We start from the raw sequence: 20,809 nt of genomic DNA, 5'->3' as shown, positions 1-20,809 counted from the left end.
TTTCCCTCTGAGCCTTACACCAGCCAGCGTGGCACGCATCTTTTACCAGCCGGCGCCGCACGCAACTGTGCGCTCCCAGCCGCTCCGCGCGCGCCGACAGCCAGCCACGCGCGCTCGACTGCAGGCCCCCGCCCGTCGCAGCTTCCCTGCCGTCCGCCCGCGCAACTACCCGCTCCCACTCGCGCAGCTACTTAAGTCGCGTCGACTACCATGCTCCCCATGCACGTCCAGCCCTGGCACGCAGCTTCCCAGCCGGCTGCGCGTACAACTGCCACCTACCTGCTCGTTATACTCTTTTTCCGTGTCACTACTATAGGCAGTATTCACATCTCCGACACGCAATGTAACCAAAAACTCAAGATGGCTTGCTCAACTACAAAACTGCACTGCTGGGGTTTCGAATTACCATTGCAGCTGACTCCCGAATGCCGCTGCGGCTTCCATACCTGTCAGCTTACCGCCTGCAATTCCACCCTCCATGTGACCCCACGCAAGCGCTCTCATGCCTACCCAACCCTGACATGGCAGCTGCATACTACACTGCCCTACTCCTATGCATTGCCCACCAATCCATCCATTGGAGCGAATGCGAAGCCACGGCTATCACCGTGCCCCATACCAAACCGCCTCCCTCGCAACAACTTGGTATCCCGTTGCTCCCAGTCATACTCTACAGCTAGTTACTCCAGGTTGGCGGTCCGCCGCTGCAGCTCCTGCAGCGCCTCCCCGAATGCCACCAGGTCCGACTTGCGCGCCTCTAGCCGCGCCACCTCCGCCCCATAGGTCTGCTCCAGCGGCGCCATCAACTCGCCCACAGCCGCGACGGTGGCCTTGACCTGCGGGCGGATTGGTAGCGGGTTCAGTGATTTGAGTTTGGGATTCAGTCATGTGAGCATGGGGACGCGAGAGATCTGACTGTGGTCTGTGGTTCTCTGGAGAGTAGGATTGGGCTGGCGGCCAGAACGACAGGTCAGGCCCGGCAGCTGGCGTAAAGTTGGCATTTGCAATTGCAGCGGCAACGTGGCTTGCAGCGAGTATCCAGGATTGACCTTTCTGGGCCAGCGTGCATAAAATAATTAAAAGGTTCGGGGTGCGCGGTGCGAAAATACATGAAATTTTCAGGGGGGTGCGCGGTGATTGCGTAAAGGTACGGTATACCTTGTGTGGTGGCGCCGTCTTGATCCCATGCCGTCCTATACTACCCCTGCTGTGGCCATGCTGTGCCCTGTCGCGCCCCTCACCCCTCACCTCGTCCGCCACCTCCTGCTCCATCTTGGCCTGCACGTCGCTCACGAAGTTGCCCGCCACCCGCCCGATTTTGCCCTTGAGATCGGCGCGCCGCAGCGGCAGGTTGAGCAGCGACACGTAGCTCACGCCGCCCGCCAGCGCCGCCAGTAGCAGGTCCTCCAGCGTGTTGCCCACAATCTGACGAGCGTGAGGAAGACACAAGCAGGCGAGTGTTGGAAACGCGTGCGCTTGAGGCGCTACGGTGGCGCTGAGCGTGTTGGCGCCCGCCCAGTGCCCAGACATTGACCCCTCTCCCTACCCACGCCACAGCATGCACGACACAACACACACTGCTCCGGCATGACCACACGCGAGCGAGCGAGCGCCGCACCTGCATCGCGAACAGGCCGAAGACCGGCGCGCCGACCGCTGTGCCGGCGGTGGTGGCCATGGCCTGCTGCAGCTCGGTGTCCAGCAGGGTGGAGATGGCGCGCAGGTTGAAGTCGCCAACGGCCCGGAGCGCGGGGCTGGAGGCGGAGGTGCTGCTGGAGGCGTCGGCGCCGCTGGCGGCGCGGTCTGCGTGGGCAGGCGCGGGGCACAGGCGTGAAGGCGGCTCGGCACAGTGCAGGGTGCAGGCAGGACGGGGTTGCGGCGCAAGGTTTTTGGGGGCGCAGGACGTAGATTCTGTACGTTGCTGCAGAATTGCTAGCAATCCTTTGCCTCACCTCCGCTCAGCTCCGTCTGCGGGGGCGCAGAGGAGGAGGAGGCAGCGGGTGCCGACTTGCTGCCTGCTTCGGATGCGGACGAGGAGGTGGCGGCCACAGCGGCGGTGGCCAGGTCGGGCAGGCCCGCGGCGGCGGCGCGGGAGGCCGCGAACTGGGCGTAGTAGTCCCTCTGCGTTGTGCATTGGTGGGTTCGGGACGCAGGCCAGCACGTTGGTAAGACGTCATGATTCAAACGCAAACAAACGCGTTGGCCATTGCGCACGCCCGCCTATCCAAATAGCGCACCAGCCCTAGCCCCAGCCCCCAGCCTCAAGCTTCTGACCGCCCCAGCTCTGCCTGTCCGGCAACCAGCCCCGGCCCATCCGCGCGCCGCCCCCAGCGCTACCCACAGACTCGCGCCGCCCCCAAGCTCGCAGTGCCAGCCACCAAATCCAACTCAACACGTGCCGCCCGCCCTGACCCAACCTCACCTGACCTTTGCCGCCCACCCCGCGCCGCCCTCAGCCCTGCCCCCTTCACTCGCGCCGCCCCCAGGCCCACACCGCCCCGCCCTGCCCTGCGCCGCCCCACACCTGGTTGGCGCAGTTGGCCCTGAGCCAGGAGCCGTGCTCAGCCACTGCGGAGCGCAGCGCATCAAAGCCGCCGCCCACCACCTCCTTCTCAAAGGCGGCCCTACACATGAAGAATGCGTGCGTGTGTGACGAGGCAGCGGCGCGGTGCCGTCGCGGCAGGGGCCGGAATGGGGTTTCGCGGGGTACCGAGCATGGAATGCATACCCGTCTTTCCCAATGGATACTGGTAGCCCAGCTGGCCGTTCGCCAAAGCGTTGGTTCCAGCCGTCACCCAGGGCTGCCGTACATGGGGGCGCGGGTCGCGCCCCGAAGCCGTGCGCACCTGAACGGGTACTCCTTGTTGCCGGCCGCGATGGAGACGAGCAGCGGCGCGTTGCTCAGCTGCACAGTGCTGTCCACAAACTTCTCAGCGCGGGCCAACACCTCGGCCAGAACCTGTTGGGAGCGGGCACGTGCGTGCTGCTGTCAGCGCGACGCACTTTCCATCCGTTGCTATGGACTGCCCACGTACACTTGCATTCCTCCTCCTATCACTACATACAAGCCGTCCTCCTGACTCCTGAGACAGAGCCCTCCCCCCTTGAGAACTCCCGTTGCAGTGACCCCACCAGCGGCTGCGCCACCCACCGGCTGCAGTGCCGCCCGCTGCGCCGCCGCGTCCTTCTCCATCTCCGCTCGGAAGCGGCCCAATTGGCGACCCACCAGCTGCACGCCCTCCAGCTCGGCGCGAGCCTGTCGTGCATCAGCGTGCGCGGACACACGCAGCGTGCGAGGCGGGACGGGCATCAGCGAGAGTGAACACGCGGACGGCGACTGTGACTAGCGAAGGTGACGTTGCGGATGGAATGGCATATGGCGAAGGGCTGCCCGCGCTACGTGCGGCCGCGGCGCAACCACTATGCAGTTCATGAACCCAGCTCAAGCTACGGGCCCCATACGACCCCCCTCCCACACACGCGCCACCTTCCCACCGCTCCCCCTTTCCGCCGCACCCCTTCTACTTCGCTACAGTCCTCTGCACCATCTTTGCAAGCCCCCATCCCGCTGCTCACCGCCGCCAGGTCCGTCTCCAGCTGCCGCCCCGCCGCGCCCAGCAGCGCATCCGCCACAAACAGCGGCGTCTGCAGCTTGAGCCGCACGCCCTCGCCGCCGCCCGCGCCTGTGCAAGCCGTGACAGTGGGTGTCCTTACCATACCCGTTCGCCTGTGCGGCTCCGGAGCCTTTACGCCGTTCGTCGTTACACCGTTCGCCTTTACCGGCACTAATGCCTACAAGCATGAGAACTCCCTCTCTCACCCTTGCCGACCAGGAAGTTGGACACGTTTCGCTCAAGCTCGCTGAAGTTGGACACCGCCCAGTCGCGGCTGTTGGACAGCGCGGCCTCCATGGCCTGCGTGTGTTTTGGTGCAATGAAGTGCAGGGCGCTCATAAGAATGTGGCAGCGCTATCATATATGCCACATCGGCAGCCCCCCCGCACGACGTCAGCACTTCATACTTTTGATTCAATCATTCCGTTCTTTACATGAACGGCTAACACCCCCTCCGCGCACACAGCCCCAACGCCCCTCCCCTCAACCCCCGCAACCCCGCCTCACCTCCGGGTCCACGTTGGACAGCGGCGCGGTGGGCGAGGCGGAGGGCAGGTCGGAGTCGAAGGACGCGGTGATGGGCAGGTTGGAGGCAGTCAGCTTGGCGCGCAGCGCGGAGCGCGACGACACCTGAAGCGTGCGGGGAGGGCAGGGGCCGAAAAAGGCCGGGAGGCGGGCACGGACTTTGGGTCTCAGATTCACAAACAAAGCCAGGAACAGTAAACCAGGAGCCCGGGATGCTGGCACAAATAGGTCTGGAGATTCCAACCCGAGGCAGAAATGAAATAAATGTGGAGACTTCGGTGCGCAATCAGCCCGAGCAGCGACTGGAAGGGCGCGGCGGCCGCGACGAACCCCAGGCAGGCGGCCCGAGCTCTCACCGCGATGACGCTGGGCCGGTCCAGCCGCAGGATGCGTTGTGCGTTGGCGGCCACGAACTCCTTGACGGCATCCACCTCGTCGCTGGATTCCAGGATGTCCGACTTGTTCACCACAAACACAACCTGGCGGAAAAGGAGGACGGTCAAAGGGAAAGACGCAAGTCTACAGCGGAGCAGCCGGAATAAAGTGGAAGGCACCATGCCATGTAGGAACTTGGCGTCCCTGGGGAGGGATTGTGTGACTGGGGTGGCTTCCATAGGTGGCTTCGTCCCTTCCCTCGGCTCCATTCCTGCGCGCACCTTCTTCTGCCACTGCCGGATGTACTCCAGGAAGCGGACCTGCGCGCGCGAACATGTGATTCATGTCAGGTGTGATCTGGCGTGGCATGTGTTAGGCACAGAAACGGAAAGACACCGTGCATGGCACGTGTGCGGGCCCACATTCTACCGCACGCCAACCATCCCATGCCCATTCTGTGCCCATTGAGCTGTTGCGGCGCACACACCACGTACAGCACCCGACCTGCGCTTCTTTAGACTAGCCATCTGGCACCAATCGGACGATGGGGCCGCCAAGCCCCCTGCTAACAACCTCGCTCTCGCACCTCGCTCTCGCTGAAGGGCCTGTCGGCGCTCATGACGAACAGCACCAGGTCGGCCCGCGGCACGTACTCCTCCGTGAGCCGCTGCTGGCGCTCCAGGATCACGTTGGTGCCGGGCGTGTCCACAATGTTCAGGTCCTGAGCGAATGTGCGAGTGGGCAGTCAGGTGGGTGTCGAGGTTTGGTTAAGCCCGGTTTGCTGCTAAGCAATGAAAAGCGTCTGCGCATACTGGACAGACGGTATCGCTGCCGCCCATGCCGCTTGCCGTTCCGAATCCGGGAAGTCTGCCTATCTGAATGAGTGTTGCTGCAGCCGTTCAGGTTTCGGGACCGCTCATGCCGTGCACGCCCCACACACGCCCCTGCCCCAGCTGTGTGTGCATCACCGGCATCCTTGCCCGCCTTGCGCTGTGTCAAGCAACGCCGTCCGCCGCACCTGCAGCAGCTTAGCTGGCAGGTACCGAACGTAGAGGCCATCCGACTGCTGCACCAACTGCACCTGTGGCAAAGCGGGCGTGGAAGCGTTGGCAGCTTGTTCACACTTCACTCCAACCCATCCAAGGCGGTGCAACGCGCCAGAATCGCAGCTGGTTAAAAGGAATAAACAGGGGCGCGCCGGGGCCGCTAATTGCTACCAGGAGCAAGCACCCAAGGGCCTAAAACACATCCTCCTGCATTCGACACCTGCCCCAGGGCTTGCTACCCGCCCCAGCTATAGCTATAGCTCACCTGCGAGGGGTTGGAGGTGGCGGGCGCAGTGTCCGAGTACTTGAGGATGGAGATCTCGTTGGTGGTCGGCAGGATGCCCTCAGCCAGGTAGCGCCTGGGGGGAGGTGGGTAGCGTTTCATGGAGACCGGAGTGCTTAAATCACCGGTGTGAAGTGCGACTTGGGGGGCGGGGGCAGCAGGAGGGGCCGGACGTACGGATTGGGTGCCGCCGCCTAGCTAGATGCAAACCGCAGAGCAACTAGACAGGTACGGTACGGAGGTCAAGTGGTGGCGTTTCTAAGGTGCGCGCACGTGCCATCCCCGGCGCGCGGTGCCTGCAAGCACAGTAGCGCACCCGCGTGCGCATCCCTCGCCCCCGGCCCCGCCCGCACCTGCCCAGCAGGGCGTTGATGACGGAGCTCTTGCCGCTGTTGAACTCGCCCACCACCGCCACCAAGAACGGCTCATCCAGGGCCTGTGAACACACACGGTAGGTGCTGCTGTGGTGAGGATGGTTGCAGAGCCAATTGTGCACCCCACCATAGTGAGTGTCTAAGGCGCGGGCGGCACGAAGAGCCCTATTGGGGGAAAGCCCCACGGGGGGAAAGCCCCACGGGGGGAAAGCCCCACGGCAGAGCCCATTAGCTCCGCTGCGATGCCGTCGCCGCCCCACGCTCAGCAAGAGCCCTCCGCCTTTCTTCCTTTGCCTCAAACGCACCTTGAGTGCATCGCGCAGCAGCCCCAGCTCGTTCACCCCCGGCAGCACCTGCGGCGCAGGGGCGAGTGGGGACCAACATCAATGACAGCGAGCCGGAGCCAGAAAATGAGTTACGGCTGCGCTGGTACGCCTCGTCCGGCTGGTCGAGCTGGTCAGGCGTCGGGTCAGTGCGTATCGCGTTCATCGCAAGACGCCGCTCCGTATGCCGCATGTGCAACATGGGGTCTCAGCGATGTGGCGTGCATATGCGCCGGCGCTCGCCCTCATCCCCAGCAGGGCTGTAGGCGCCTCCCTGCACGTACGGTACGCCGTCGCACGCCATGCCCAGCCCCAGCAACCGGCGCGCCTGCTCTCGGTGTCCCCCACCAGAACAAGGTTCCCGCCGTGCTGGCCGCGCTCCCACGCCCCAGCGCCTACCCATCCAGCTTGCGCCACTCGTCACTAGCCCCCCCCCACCATGATTAAATCACTCCCTTCTCCATCAACGCCTACTCCCCCGCGTGCCGCACCCTGCACCCACATCCGAAATCCAACCTCCACACCCTCTCCACACCCGCACCCTCCCCCGCACTCCTCCAGGCGCCCACCTCCTCAAGGAACGCCAGCACCTCCGTCAGCTTGGCCTTCTCCTCGCTCAGCAGCGACTCGCGCTCCGGGTCCATCAGCCGCCGCAGAGGCCGGCTGGCGGCGCCGCCAGGCCGCTTCACAGTGGGCATTGGCGGCGCAGCCGCCGGCGCCGCGGCAGCGGCGCTGCCGCCGGCCGCCTTCGGCGGCGTGGCCGCCGGCGCCTCCGGCGCGGCGGCCGCGGGCGCGGACGCGGCCGCGGCGGCCGCCGGCTTGGCGGACTGGCCCTGTTTGCGCTTGGCTGCGGCGTCAGCCGTCGCGGCCTTCACGTTGAGGCGCGTCAGGATGGCCTGAGCATAGTCCTCCGCGGTGGCGTTCTGCGGCCGGAGCAAGAGGGTTAATCGCTGCCATCCGAGGGAGCACAGCTCCTCGCAATTCGTGCAGATGCCGCGAGCCGTGCCACAGTTGCGCCCTGCCTGCGGAGTCGATGCTGCTCGATCCCTACCACGCGGCCTGCACCCCACCTCACTTCGCCTGACCCTGTCCCGTAAATCAGGCTTCACGCACCACATACCCGTCCATCCCCTCGCACCACAACCCCTACCTCCGCAAGGTCAAAGCACGCGCGCGCCACCGCCGGCAGCGCCTCCACAGACGTCGCCACGCCGTCCACGTCAGCCGCCGCCAGGGCCTCGCCCGCCGCCTCGCCCGCCGCGCCGCTGGCCGCCCGCACGCTCATCAGCACCGGGATGGCGTTGCCGGAGCGCTGCCCGGTCTTGGCGCCGGTCAGCATCGAGGCGGCCGGCACGGCTCCGCCGGCGCCCTGCATCGGGTAGGCACCGTCGGTGCAAGTGGCACCGCTGACTCGTCGGCCTCTGTGCAGTGTGCACCAACCCCCTTCCCCACCTTGCTTGCATCCATACGGCTCTTGTCTCACCTCCACCAGAACCAGGCTGGCTCCGTCCGCCGCTGCCGCAGCCGCCGCGCCCTCGTCGCCCACCACCCGCCCCACCAACGCCTGAGGCATCATGCGCTTGGCAACCACAGTGGGCACGCCTGCGACAAGCATGTTTATCACCACATTTGGAAGGCGCGAGGCGTTTAGCGCCAGAGCGCTGCAGGTTGCGGCTCAGTGCATGCGCCATGCCGGTCGTTTGACGCCTGCAGGCCGCTTGTACCACCCGCATGCCGCGCCCCCCCCGTGTGCAAACTGCTGTCCAGACCAGCCACCCTATATACCCAAAGCACTCCACCCACACCACCATCGGGTGACTCGCTCCTTCGCCAGCACCGGTATGCTCTTACCCTGGTCCGTGAGCAGCACGCCCTGCGCGCCGATGGCCAGCGCGATGTCGGTGCGGTCAACCAGCAGCAGCGGCGCACGGGCACGCAGTGCCTCCTGGACACGCAGTGCCGCGTCGTACATGGCTGCTGCGTTTGCGTTGCTGTCCCACAAAACAACCATGTTGCAGCCACCCTGCAGTGCCTGGCTCAGCGTGTCAAGCGCCGCGCCATCCGCCAGCACCTTCGACGCCTCCAGCTGCAGAACGACCGCGGGCAGCTGCACGCGCGCCGTCTGCATACCGGCCGGAAAGAGTCCAAGCCCCGACGTCGCAGCCGTGGACGAGGGCCCCGCAGCACGCGCAACGACACGACCAGCAGCAGCATCGTTGGAGGTCAGTGAACCCTTGCGCCCAGCGCGCTGATAAGAACTCGCTTGGCGTGACAAAGGGCATAACGGCGCGGCGATCGGGGCGCCAGCTTGTGGGTTCAGCGCGACGAGAACCGGAAGCAGTCCACGCTGCTGCGAGCCCACGCCCACGCGCACTGCGTTCGCTGAATGCTGCATCCTGGTACTATACTTAAACTAAAATCACGAAAAGCGAGGGGCTGATCGCGTAGGCGAGAGCTGCAAATGTAGGTCAGTATTCGCTATGCAGTCAAAGCCGGAGCACAACGGTGGCACTTGTTTGTAGGGAGATCTGGGTCCAGCTGCGAGGGGAATTGGGATGGGATGCAGACTCTTGCTAACAATGAGCGAATGAGTCACAAGCTGTATGCAAACTAAATAACTCAGTATTCCATACAAAGGACATCTTGATTCTGGGAGGTGGGGGCTGAGCAGCAGCGATGGACGTGCAGCTGTCGCAGGTGCAAGCTGCGTTCGGCCAATTCTGCAGCGTGCTCAAGGTGCAGTGGTTCTGTGGGGTAATAGATGCATGAAGGCTGTCGATGATAGCGCTGCGCGATGCAGTGTCGCCCCCGCTTGCCGGGCCCTTTCTTCTGACTCCCATCGCCCCCGCAGGAGCTCATACTCAACCAGCAGGTGGCTCACTCGGTGGTGCAAAGCTTGCATGATGACCTGCCGTGTCTGCAACCTGAACGCCCAGCCGGCTCACGGTCCCTAAGTGCCGTACCGTCGGCCCCAGAAGTCCGACCGCGGCCAGGCAGCCAACACGCGGGATCAGCGGCAGCAGACGCACTTGCCTGCGTGGTGAGTTGCTAGTCCGCACTTGCTACGTGTGGGTCATGTTACAGTGAACATATTGTCCCAAGTGTGCACCTGCTGCCGAACCGCCATAATGGTATAAACATTGGTACCACGCAGGCGCCGCGCCTGACGCTGCGGGCGGCGGCTGCGGACTGCTGTGCACCATCGCCAGTGCCCTCCAACCCTTCCGCCGCCTCTCCGGCGTCGGAGTGCCAGGACAATTACGTGATACTGCAAAATGCTGCCTCCAAGTCGCAGCGGCTGCTGGCGCAGATGCAGCGGCTGCATCGCCAAGCCATTGCCGCACTGCAGGCGCCTAGTGAACTGGCAGCTGCAGGCGCTGCGGACGCAGCGACGGGCGGCGGCGCGCATCAGGCGGCCCCTAAGCTGCGCGCCATTGTTGGGATTGATGGCGGCGCGGACCCAGTTGCCAGCAGCGGTGCCGGATGGGAGTGGCTGGATGGCGAGCCCAGCCCCGGTGTGTACGACGTGGATGTGGAGTTGGACCTCCCAGCCGCGACGGAGCAGCTAGCCATTACAGAAGGTGAGCTAGCTGCGGCGCACGCCAATAGCAGCCACTCTGGCGGCGGCGCCAGTGAAGCCCCACTGCCCATGCCAGGCGGTGGCGACCCGGTGACGCCTGCCCCAGCGGCCAACCGCGATGCATCAGCGCTCACGCCTGCCACAGCAGCAGTTGCGAGCGTAGCGCCAGCGGCCAAGACAGCAAGGTCCCCCCTTGCACCAGCAGCAGGGGCAGGGACAGCAGGGGCGGCGCGTGAGGAATCGGCAGCGGACATGGTCATCCTGATGTGCGCGCTGTGCGGGTGCGCGACCAAGGAGTCGGAGATGCTGGTGAGGGCTTAGTAATTTAAAGCGTAGTACTCATTCGACCACCGCGATCACGAGCGCACCTGGCTGCTTCCATGGTTAAGTTCATATCTGCAGCATGGCCATTCTAACCCAGCCCCGTTGGGCTTACCGTGCTCCTAGGCCAGCACAGGGCCTAGCGCGATGTGTCGGCCGGTTACCGTGTCACACATTCCCCCCTTTCTTACAGGCCCGCATCGCCACCTCCATACAGCTGAGCACGACAGAGCAGGAGCTGTATTCGTACGTGTATATGCTAAAGCTTCAGCCGTACATGGATGAGCGACTTGTGACGGCTGCAGACGCGGTGCTGGCGGCGCGGGGGGCAAGGACACCGCAAGCCATGGCCGCTGCACGTTCTTGACCGTTTCGGTCAGGTGCGGCACAGCGACGGCGGCGGTTTCTCTGTGTTGAAGGAGGCGTGTTGGAGGGAATGGAAGAAAATCGGCGCGTGGCAGGTGACGCTGGATGGACATTTGGCGCCGTGTCGAGCGCCTGTCGCAGCCATAGTGGCTGACTGAAACGAAGCACGGGGTCCGCAAGCGTCGTTTCGGTGGTTGCCCCATGGTTCAAACCTGACAGCTAATACTAATGCTAATGCCGCTCGTTGATGTGTGGACGAATTTTGAATGTGTGTATGTTCAACCTCACTTCGAGTTGTCCTCCGTGGTTGTCCTTGTTTGACAAGGGTTTTCCGGCTTGCGCGCGCTGAATCACATACCTGGCTAGCTCGGCAAGCACACCCTTAGTTCGCATACTGTACGTTGCACGCTTAGGCTACGTCGCCGCTTTCTTGCGGTCAGGCAATCATACCTTGTCACCGCACCGGGCCCCGATTCGGCGCACATGTATGCAGGACGTGCGCATTTCCTGAATATGAAACACTCGATTACAAACGCACAGGCTCTATTGTAATATTATACAATCAACACTGCATTGTGCTGGGTTCGTGCAGCCGAACCTTTGCAAACGTGTCATCGATTCTTGTCTTGCTGCGCGCAGGCTCATACAATGTTTAGATCCTAACAGCCTTCGCAACAATGCATGATGATGAGGAGGCTGGCAGCGCTGCCGAGTTTGCGCAAGCTCGGCAGTGTCTTAGTACCGAGGCCAGTGTGTTGGGGGAAGCGCGGTATGGTCGTGGAGGTCGCGACCAGTTCCGTGCGATGTCATCGCGCGTGAGCACAGCAGGACCACCGTCGCCTTCGGTAGCCGCGCGGCAAGCGCACCGCCAAAGGAATTTCGCAGCGCACAGGAAGATTGGAAATCTGACGATATCGCCTTCACGCAAGCAGCGTGTGCAGCCTTGGTCTCGCTATTCCCTTTTGGTGAGTGGTGCATCATCGTGTCTCACACAGCGTGGTTTTCGCTTCGCCATCTGTGACACGCACTGAAACTTCTGTCATACAATTGATTTTATCATGGCGGTGTGGGATGGTGGGTTTGGTCACTGGGTTGTTGGGCAGTGGGAGCCGCCGTGGTCAGCCAACTTTCCCCCTCCCGGGGTGACGACTGCCTACTTGGTATCGCACCGTTTGGCCGTGATGATGGGGTTTGGCGTACATGGTATGCGCACGGAAGCGGTATGGGGCGTGGGGCTATATGACTAAACAGCGTGGTGTCAGCGGTGGGGCACAAGGCACTGGCGGTTCTGGTAGCAGGCATCCTGCAGTCCTGCACTCCAAGGGCCATCCCGGTGCGGCCCTGCACTTTGTGCAGCGCGGGAAACCTAGTTCACCGATTATGGGTAGCAATTGCCTGGATGCCAAGGGAAGTTGACAGTAGGCACAGCGGATTCCGCAGGTCCGGTTTCACCCCCCTGGTAGGCACAGCCCTTCGGTCCTAGGCGCTGTGTCCCGGCTGTCAAGCCGGCCCGGTCCGAGATGCGTCGCAGGCGCTGGTCGGGTTGGACGGGCTACGGGGTCTTCTTACTTTGCTCCAGCTGTCTTCGAGAGCACAAGGGAAGGAACCCGCACGACTGTGTATGTGATGCGGTGCGACGCTCCGCTACTACCTTTCGCATGTTTTCCTGCACAGCCTTGCTGTGTTGTGCGGTGCAGTGTGGCCTGCGGGGCATATCTATAAGTTTGCGGGAACCACTTCACGATGTCTCGGCCCCCTGTCCGGAACTAAGAATGGTTCTGGGGATGCTGGGTTACCTGTGCTGGGAGGCGGGTGGCACATCAATCGGGACATGCTACTGACCCGTTTACGGCCTGCCCCAAGCAAACTGCCCCAAGCAGTGCGCTGTCGAGCACACGGCGACCTTAACCATTACCCCGTGCGTACCGTCGCAGGTGATCTGGCAAGTGGTCCGCGACGCGCCGATGGTGCTGTTGGGCCCTCTGCTGCTCTTCGTGCTTTGCTGTGGCCTGGGCATCTTTGGGGTTCTCATGTCGGCGCAACAAAGCGTGCAGGCTGAGCAAGGTGGGTTTGAATGGACGCGCCGGTAGCTCTGGGTTGGGCCAATAGGATCGTGTTTGGGTGGTAGGTACGGTGCCAATGCCATATGCGTCGGCGCGCAAGCAAGGGTGCCAAGCAATGTGCAGGTCGGGCTGCCGCGACTGAGGTCAGACAGAGCGCCTCGATTTTCAGCTATGATATGTTGGTCAGGTCATTGTCTGCAGAACTGGAGTTGAATTAGGCGAATTGTGCGGCGCCAGAGGATGTTCTCTATTTTGGACCACTTATCAAAGTCCGCCCCCACCGCCTGTGCACCACCCTCTGCAATGGCCCGCAGCGGTGGCCAAAGAGCTTGTCGCGGACGCGGCGCGGCATGTTGAGCTGCAGATGCAACAGGCCTTTAGTAAGTGGTAGTCATGCAGTAAACAATATGATCATATGATGCGCACAAAACAGAGGGCGGGAAGTGCATGACAATGGCATTCGTGCGGGCTCCCCAGGGGTGTTAGCAGGCAGGGCCCGCAGCTGGTGATATGGGGGCACCTAATCACAGCCGACACAAGACGCCCGCAAAGCGGAATGTGATTGTTACAACCAAGAGTAAAAGCGCTGCTGACTGCCTTTTCGTGCAGGCCCCAGTATCACCATGGAGATTCAAGTGCAACAGCAGCCGTACTTCCCAGCGCTCTTGCAAAGCTTTGAGTTCGTTGCGTCGCGACTGCTATCCAAGGTTGGTGTGAATAGGCCCACGTCAATACGCACATGTGGCAGGCTCTTGGTACCGGTACTTATGAGCGGGACCTTGCTCCTATCCAGTGCCTCTCTACTTGGCACCGCTCCACTTCCTTGCCTTGCGTAGTGCGGGATTTGCAACGGGAGAGGGAGACACTACAGCTCGGGTTGACCTGACATCCATCGCCGCTTGCGACAACTACCGGTATTCAGCCTTGTGCAAACAAAGATTATCCAACTTAATCGACGGCTTGCTCATGCCGCAACCTTCCGCTTGCGTAATCGCAGGTGCTTCCCGGAATGATAGCGTCTCTGCAGCTCGCACCGAACGGAGTCAACCAGGTGAGTTCGCTGCTGCTTTCCTGGACGTTCATGAGACGATGTAAAACCCGGCTCCGGCGCTCCGCGCCGTGGTAGCCGTAATGCAATGACACGTGCGCCCGACATGTACAAACGCAGGCCATATATCCGCTGGCCGGCAACGAAGCCGCAATAGGCCACGACTTGCTAGCCGACCCCAGCCGGCGCGAGGACGCGCTACGGGCGATTGCGTTCGGCAATCTAACCGTCTCCGGGCCGTACAAATTGCTGCAAGGTGGTTACGGTGTCGTGCTGCGGCAGCCGGTGTTCGTAACGCCACCTGCTGGCGCCGCCGGCTGGGCACTGGCCTCAAACAACGACAGTAGCAATGCCAGCAGCCGGCAGCAGACGCCTACATACGGCAATGGAACAGGGCAGTGTGACCCAACGTTTGGAGCTAACACCACGCGGGCCGACTGCCCGGGAACACTGTGCTATGATCCGGCGACTGGGAAGCGCTTTTGGTGCGTGCTCGATTGGGTGGCCGGGTTGCCCTAGAGTAATAGCTGAGAAGGTCGGGGCAATGCCGCTGATGAATTCAGTGGAGAGGAACTCTGTGTGCACAGGTAGGAACGGAGGTTGCTCTTGGCATTTTTCTTCTGCTGACGGTTCGGTATCTGTACCTGTTGTCCATGTTGCTTGACAGGGGCTTCGCTCAAGGCCTAGCGCGTCTGGACGGACTCCTTCAGGTGCGCGTGAAACATGATGTGAAGCGGCAATCAGCAGTAATGGAAGTGCACCGCTCAGATGATAACCCCATGCTAGCGGCTGTCCACTCAGCAGGCATTCTTTATGTCTGCTCATTATGCGTGCAGGGCAACGACGCGCGAATGAAGCGGCTAAGCCAGTATGTGAGCTGGGGTGTGGGCGGGCTGTGGCACAGGTACCCAGTTGCAGATAGCGGCGAGTCAAGGTTTAATGCTAGATAGCTGCCGCTAACAGACAGGGCCGCCGGTCTCTCAATGGGTGACTGGCGTCTTCCAATGCACCATCGGTGTACCTTGCGTGCCTCGTCGAGCTCACTGGCCCCCGCCCAAACATGTAGGGCCCATGGCATCTGACGCGGGTGTATGACAACGGCACCGAGGCCCAGCTGGCAAGCAGTGCCGTAAACGGCAGCAGTGTCGGCAGCGGCACCTGCGATTCCATCGCGGACTCCCCGGACGGCACGGACTCTGGGTCGGGCGGCCCCTGCGTGTCGGTGCCGGTGGTGCTGCCCAATGCGCTGTGGCGTCTGTACCTGGGCAAGGCCGGCGGCTGGCAGCCACGCTGGCGCGCGGGCCTGCTGGCGCTGGTGGTGGTGGGCAGCTTCGTTGTGTCGGGGTTGCTGTTTGGCTTGCTGATCAGCAGCAATAGGCACCGATCGCTGCTGGAAGCGATGTTTCCAAAGAAGGTTCTGGCGCCGCTGCAGCAGGTGGGGCCGGTTTGGAGCGGGAGGACAGGGCTGTGCAGTGCTCACGCACGGATCGGCAATTTTGCTATGTTTCCAAAGGCTGCCGGCTCACGTGCCCGTGTGCTGCTGTTTTCCTCTGACAATTTAGTGCGACAGCTCAGCAATGCCCGGCCTCGCTCGTTGGTATTACTCGTAGGGTAAGAACTTCTCAGAGGAGTTTGACAGCGTCACCATTTTGTTCACGGACATTGTGGCCTACACCACCTTGTCGGGACAGATGAAGCCGATTGAGGTGGCGGGTAAGCTGCTGCGTGTGGGGTTACGGTAGTGGGGAATAAATAAGGGGAAGCTTCCGAGTCAAGGACGTGATCCAGACCTACGGGTGCATGCGGCGGCGACAAACCTACTTGACCTTCTGCGTGCGCAACCCGTCTACCTCACAGAGATGCTGAACGAGCTGTACACGATATTTGACGAGATCTGTGAGCGCAATGGCTGTTACAAGGTACGCATGGGGTTTCGTAGGGTAGGTTGCTGGGATTGGGGCCCTGCTGCATCCCTGCGTGTGCGCTGTGCGTGTTCGTGTGAACATTAGTTGCCAGCAATGCATCGGCCTTGCCACTCGCTCCCACTTTCCGCCGCGTCCGTCTCACGCACACAGCACGTACGCCAGCCAGCGACCCAATCGCCCACGAACACACCCCCGCACGCACGCTGTGCCGCCCTGCGTACGACTGCGTCCGCCGTGCCTGCAGGTGGAGACAATCGGTGACGCCTTCGTGGCTGTGGGCGGCTGCCCGGACGCTGAGCCCCCCGAGGTGGCGGCGGAGCGTGTGGCGCACATGGCCCTGGACATGGTGGCGGCCACGACTGAGTTCACCAGCAGTCGGGGGCACCGCCTGCGCATCCGCGTGGGGCTCGCCAGCGGTGAGCTGGGCTGCGGCGGGCAAACGCTAGCGAGCTGTCACAGGTGCTGAGAGGGCCCCATAGCTGGGTAGAGGCACGGGACGGGCACAGGACGGCTGCTGCTGTGGGTCTGGGGATCTACCTATTTCAGGGAGGTAGGGAAGAGGGGACGATAGATGGAGAGAGGCGGGCTACGAGGCTACTGAAACACGGCAGTGCGACGAGCGATACGGTATGGCTCCTTTGTGCAATGAGCATTGTGCACGCACTTCCACAGGCCCCATCGCCGCGGCGGTGATCGGCGTCAAGATGCCTAGATACTGCCTCTTCGGCGACACGGTGGTGAGCGTGCAGCAGCTGATGCACTCTGCGCCGGTAGCCTGCCCGCCACTGCCGCACCTGCCTGCTCCCGTCTACCGGCTACAGTGCCGTCTGTCAGCAGGGCGCGTTGTAAATCATTCTCGCTATTAGCTTGTCCACATTATGTACGGGCCATATCGCGCTTGCCGTACGTGGCTCAAGTATCGTAAAATGTCGACTCGTTGCTCATGCCCGCTTACAAACACGCCCTACCATCGCAGAACATGGCCAGCCGCATGGAGTCCAACAGCGACCCGCAGCGCATCAACCTGTCACCGGCAACTGCCGCGCTACTGCGTGGCTGTGCCTCTGCCGCTGCCTTCAACATCATCTCGCGCGGGCCTGTCATCATCAAGGGCAAAGGTGTGTTCTCTCAGCCGTAATCAGTCGACTGGGATGGGATGGCTGCGCACATGGGATCATTATTACCGTACAAGACGCAACCCGTGACCACACTAATATGAACACACCGTACAGTTCCATTCTTTAGCAACTGGCGGCAGTGCCTCCGCGTGTGGCTTACCCCTGCAACATTGCTCTAAGACCTTCCCTTGCACGCAAATTGCCAACTGCTTGAATTTGGACGGCAGGCGCTCTGGAGTGCTTCTGGCTGGAGCCGGCCCAGTCCAGCAGCAGCCCTCAGATCATGGGCTTGAACAGCCTCGCCAGCTACGGCAGCTGGGAGCTGCTGCAGCCGCCCCCGTCCTTGCACTCCACGCTGGGCGGCGGCGCAGTGGCGGCGGTGGCGGCGGCAGCGGCGGATGGGGCGCCCGCCTGCGTCGCGCCGGGCATGCAACGCGAGGCACGCGGGCGCCTGTCGCTAGCGGCGGCTGCCGCCGCCGGCAGTGCGGCCGGTGCGGCGCGGAACGTGCAGCTGGCGAACGGGGCTGGCGGCGGCAGCAATGCGGCAGCGGCTGCAGCGGCCGCAGCGGCCATGGCTGCCTACCACCCCATGCCGAGTGTCACCATGTACAGCTCTTCCCCGACCTCCACCTCAATCACCTTGGCAATGGCGTCATCCCCCGGCGCTACAGCCAGCCGCCCGGAGTCTGATGCTACAGCCTCAGCCGCCGCCGGCCCGAGCCGCATTAAATCCGTAGCGCGGGACTTGGGCAATGGCATGGTTTCACTGATGGTAACGCCCACCGGCGGGATGTCACCAGCCACCGACTTCGGCTACGGCGAGCGGTTGGCAGTAGCCGCAGGCTCGCCACCATCGGCAGACCCTCTTGCAGCGCCCCTCGCATGGCAGCAGCAGGCGGCTGGGTCCGGTGCTAACGTCAGCCATCAAGCCCACGACGTTGCAGCGCCCACCTCGGCACCGGCGGCGCTGACGTTTGATGAGCCGCAGTCACTGCCGCGGCTGGCAGGCGGCGCCGCCGCTGCTCCCTGCATGGCGGCGCCGGGCGGTGATGGCGCCGTGGCCGCACTAGCGGCTGGCGCTACAGCCGCCGAGCCCCCCACGCACAACTACACTGTGGAGTATGACGACGAAGGCGACGGCGGCGCCACCGTTCACCCGGACACCACGAGCCTCTCGTTGCCGGCCGCGCTCATGATTGCCAGCCGCGGCGGCATTGGAATGGCTGCCGGTGCCGTCATAGGCATGGCGGCGGCGGCGGCTGCTTCACCCCCTGCCAACGGCCGCAGCAGCAGCAGCAGCAGGGGCACGCAGCTCACCAGCGGCTCAGGAAGCATGGCCACAGTCCCGGCTTACACCGCCACCACCAATTCCACCCTCACCGCCAACAGCATGCTGGCGCACTCGATGACTCCCACCGCCACAGCGCTGGGCGGACTGAGTGGGTACAGTAGTCTGGTCGGCGCTGGTGGCGCCAGCACGGCCGCCGGCGGCGGCTGCGTCAGCGGCGCCGGAATTTTGGCCGCGGCGCCCGCGGGTTCCGGCGAGTGGAGCTACTGGCAGCAGCAGCAGCAGCAGCACATCATGCTGATCCGCGCTGCCATTTCCAATGCGGACTCAGAGTCGGCTGCGGCGTCGAACCCCAGGAACACTGCGGGCGGCACGACTGGCAGTGGCGCCGACGACGCCGTGTGTAGCGATGTGGCCGTTGCTCTGGGGCCGTTCAGCTCCACAGCTTCGGCTGACGGTGGCGGGGCTGCGAATCGGCCGACATCGCCTGTTGCCAGCGCGTCGGCAGCAGCAGCAACAGCGGGCACAGCAGGCGAGCGCGGTACGGCGGTGAACGGCGGTGGTGATGAGACGCAGCAGCCTTGGAAGATGCCGGCGGCTGAGGCGGCGCCCCAGCCGCAACCGATTGCAGTGGTTGCGGTGCAAATTGAGGAGGCTGCTGGTTCCGCATCTGCCCTGCCTGGCGGGGATCAGTCACTTTCTGCTGCGGAGGCTGCGGGCGTCACGATCAAGGACCGCATGCATGGGCCCAATCCTGCCGTAGACATTGTGAAGGCATGAGTGGCAGGTAGTGCGAGCAAGCGTGCACCTTAGCAGTCGTAGCTAGGGGGAGATGCAGATGTGCGCTATTGCTCGGCCCTTTGGGGCCGCGTGTCGCAAGGAATGCAAGCATTCACATAGGGCTGTCAAAGCCACTTTTGAAACAAAGCAACGCATGCAGGGGTACAACGCAAGTTGACCCACATGTTTGTAAATGGAACAAGAGCAACCACGTCCGCAATGAAGTGGGAGCGACTCGTCATTATATACATGAGAGGGAGGATACACGAAGGGGGATTCGTTGGTGATTCGTTGGTGATTGAGCTGGGCAGGTCCGTAATCTGCGGTTGACAGCTGCGGGGCTGCCCGTGTCTGCATTTGCTCGCCGTGGCATCGAGCATGTGGCGGCACGATGTGGCGGGCTAAGCAATGCATGCAAGCGCAGTCGTTGCTAAATCGCTAAATAGGCAGTTTCTGCTGTAGATTTTACTGACTGAGGGACGAAGTAAACTGCAGCCATGTAGCCGCGAACTGCTGCTGAGGTCGCGTTGGAACTTCGACCCACTCCCGTTTGATGCACAACAGGTCTGGGAGAGAGGCTTGCTGTCAATACGCCAATGACTGTACGGTACTGAGACCACTGCAAATTATATTGTGCTCACGCCATGTGTGTGGGATGATGGTCGTTCTTCACAGCCGTTTATGACACCGGTTGCGTTTGTGCCTGGTCTATTCGACATGTTGGCTGGGAGGTTGTGTACACGCAAGGGTTGTCAACAGAACGCACACGATATGTAGCCAGCACGACTGTGTTATGCGAATCCACAGGGCAAGGGGAAGGCCCCACCAGTGTGCGCCTCAGTACCAATAATCCAATATGTGTCCACCGTATTTGACAGAGCGTATGGGTGTTGAGTGCAGAACAACGGGAGGACGCATGCATAGTTTCACCGCTGTGCTATAGCAGCAATGGGCGCTCTGTCGCCTGCTGGTTGGCTCACTGCTGCTAGTCGCTGCTCTTGATGATGCTATGTATCAGGAGGTGCATGTTCTCTTGCCCTTCAGTTAACTGCCGTACATGCATCTAGGACCTGTGCAGCGCAGCTTGAATTGGGCACGCATGGTGATTCATTTGGCTTTCCAGCCGGCGGAGGCAGGCGCGGCTGGGCGAGCGGAGCGAGTAAGGAAGTGCAGGGCTTTACTACTGTTAATATTGGTACTCCGGGCCCTTGTCTTCACTACTGAATACGCACAAGCACACGCACATGGCTGGTATGCATGTGTGTTGTATGTGCACTGCAACACGACATCAAGGCACCCGGCACAGGCGGGCATGTACCCTCATTTTGAGTTGTGATGCTGCCTGTTCAGTGACTGCATTAGCGCAAGCGACTTGACCACTCGGTTGAACTATTGCGCAGCTAGTTGGCTAAGAGAGCGCAATTGAGCATAAGAGGCCTCTGTACCGTATTTCTTGAGCTGCCTCCGGAGATGGGTCGATGATGGAGGTTCCCTGATTGACGGTGATTAATGCTCACTGCGCAAGAAGAGTATTGCAGACTGCCATGAGACAAGCGGGAGCGTGTCGAGGCAGACCCCAACTCATTCTCTGGAGCCCCCTAATGTTCAGACCTGCAGGTCTGGCAGAATTGAGTATGGACTGTACGGCACGTGCCAAGCACAGACTGTAAGACTTCGGTATTAGCGTGTGGGCCTTGAGCCCTTGACTGCCTCGGACTCGGAGTCTCCTAATGACTACATGGGCACCACTGTTGCCCCAGATGCACTAGGATGTTGGGGA

General features: G+C 62.3%; 3 protein-coding genes across 3 annotated transcripts; 2 read left to right on the top strand and 1 right to left on the bottom strand.

Annotated features, from left to right (window-relative positions):
• Nucleotides 1-2: 2 nt before the first annotated feature.
• On the bottom strand, nt 3-9,093 carry CHLRE_14g616600v5 (uncharacterized protein). The gene is made up of 21 exons (XM_043070098.1): nt 8,392-9,093; nt 8,024-8,142; nt 7,691-7,909; nt 7,110-7,463; nt 6,523-6,570; nt 6,197-6,279; nt 5,826-5,919; nt 5,533-5,595; nt 5,101-5,235; nt 4,796-4,834; nt 4,496-4,618; nt 4,122-4,244; nt 3,821-3,914; nt 3,577-3,683; nt 3,152-3,256; nt 2,847-2,959; nt 2,525-2,624; nt 1,953-2,121; nt 1,619-1,803; nt 1,249-1,425; nt 3-836 (listed from the first exon to the last, which is right to left on the bottom strand). Exons 1-21 carry the CDS (start codon nt 8,933-8,935, stop codon nt 681-683), a joined length of 3,150 nt encoding a protein of 1,049 aa, XP_042916771.1. The 5' UTR covers nt 8,936-9,093; the 3' UTR covers nt 3-680.
• A 92-nt stretch (nt 9,094-9,185) lies between these two features.
• On the top strand, nt 9,186-11,371 carry CHLRE_14g616589v5 (uncharacterized protein). Its single transcript, XM_043070097.1, has 4 exons — nt 9,186-9,276; nt 9,392-9,580; nt 9,695-10,429; nt 10,635-11,371. The coding sequence occupies exons 3-4, from the start codon at nt 9,851-9,853 to the stop codon at nt 10,806-10,808; spliced, it is 753 nt and encodes a 250-aa protein (XP_042916770.1). The 5' UTR covers nt 9,186-9,276; nt 9,392-9,580; nt 9,695-9,850; the 3' UTR covers nt 10,809-11,371.
• A 52-nt stretch (nt 11,372-11,423) lies between these two features.
• Nucleotides 11,424-20,711, top strand: CHLRE_14g616550v5 (uncharacterized protein). The gene is made up of 15 exons (XM_043070096.1): nt 11,424-11,772; nt 12,742-12,871; nt 13,185-13,250; nt 13,480-13,577; nt 13,868-13,921; nt 14,039-14,403; nt 14,586-14,628; nt 14,755-14,790; nt 14,985-15,353; nt 15,529-15,631; nt 15,776-15,837; nt 16,088-16,259; nt 16,516-16,580; nt 16,820-16,961; nt 17,189-20,711. The coding sequence occupies exons 1-15, from the start codon at nt 11,485-11,487 to the stop codon at nt 19,027-19,029; spliced, it is 3,834 nt and encodes a 1,277-aa protein (XP_042916769.1). The 5' UTR covers nt 11,424-11,484; the 3' UTR covers nt 19,030-20,711.
• The last annotated feature ends 98 nt before the right edge of the window (nt 20,712-20,809 follow it).

The sequence above is a fragment of the Chlamydomonas reinhardtii genome, chromosome 14 (assembly GCF_000002595.2).
Source record: "Chlamydomonas reinhardtii strain CC-503 cw92 mt+ chromosome 14, whole genome shotgun sequence".
NCBI classification, from domain to species: domain Eukaryota; kingdom Viridiplantae; phylum Chlorophyta; class Chlorophyceae; order Chlamydomonadales; family Chlamydomonadaceae; genus Chlamydomonas; species Chlamydomonas reinhardtii.
The sequence above is the reverse complement of the archived record's forward strand: the minus strand, read 5'-3'. Positions and strand labels throughout refer to the sequence as shown.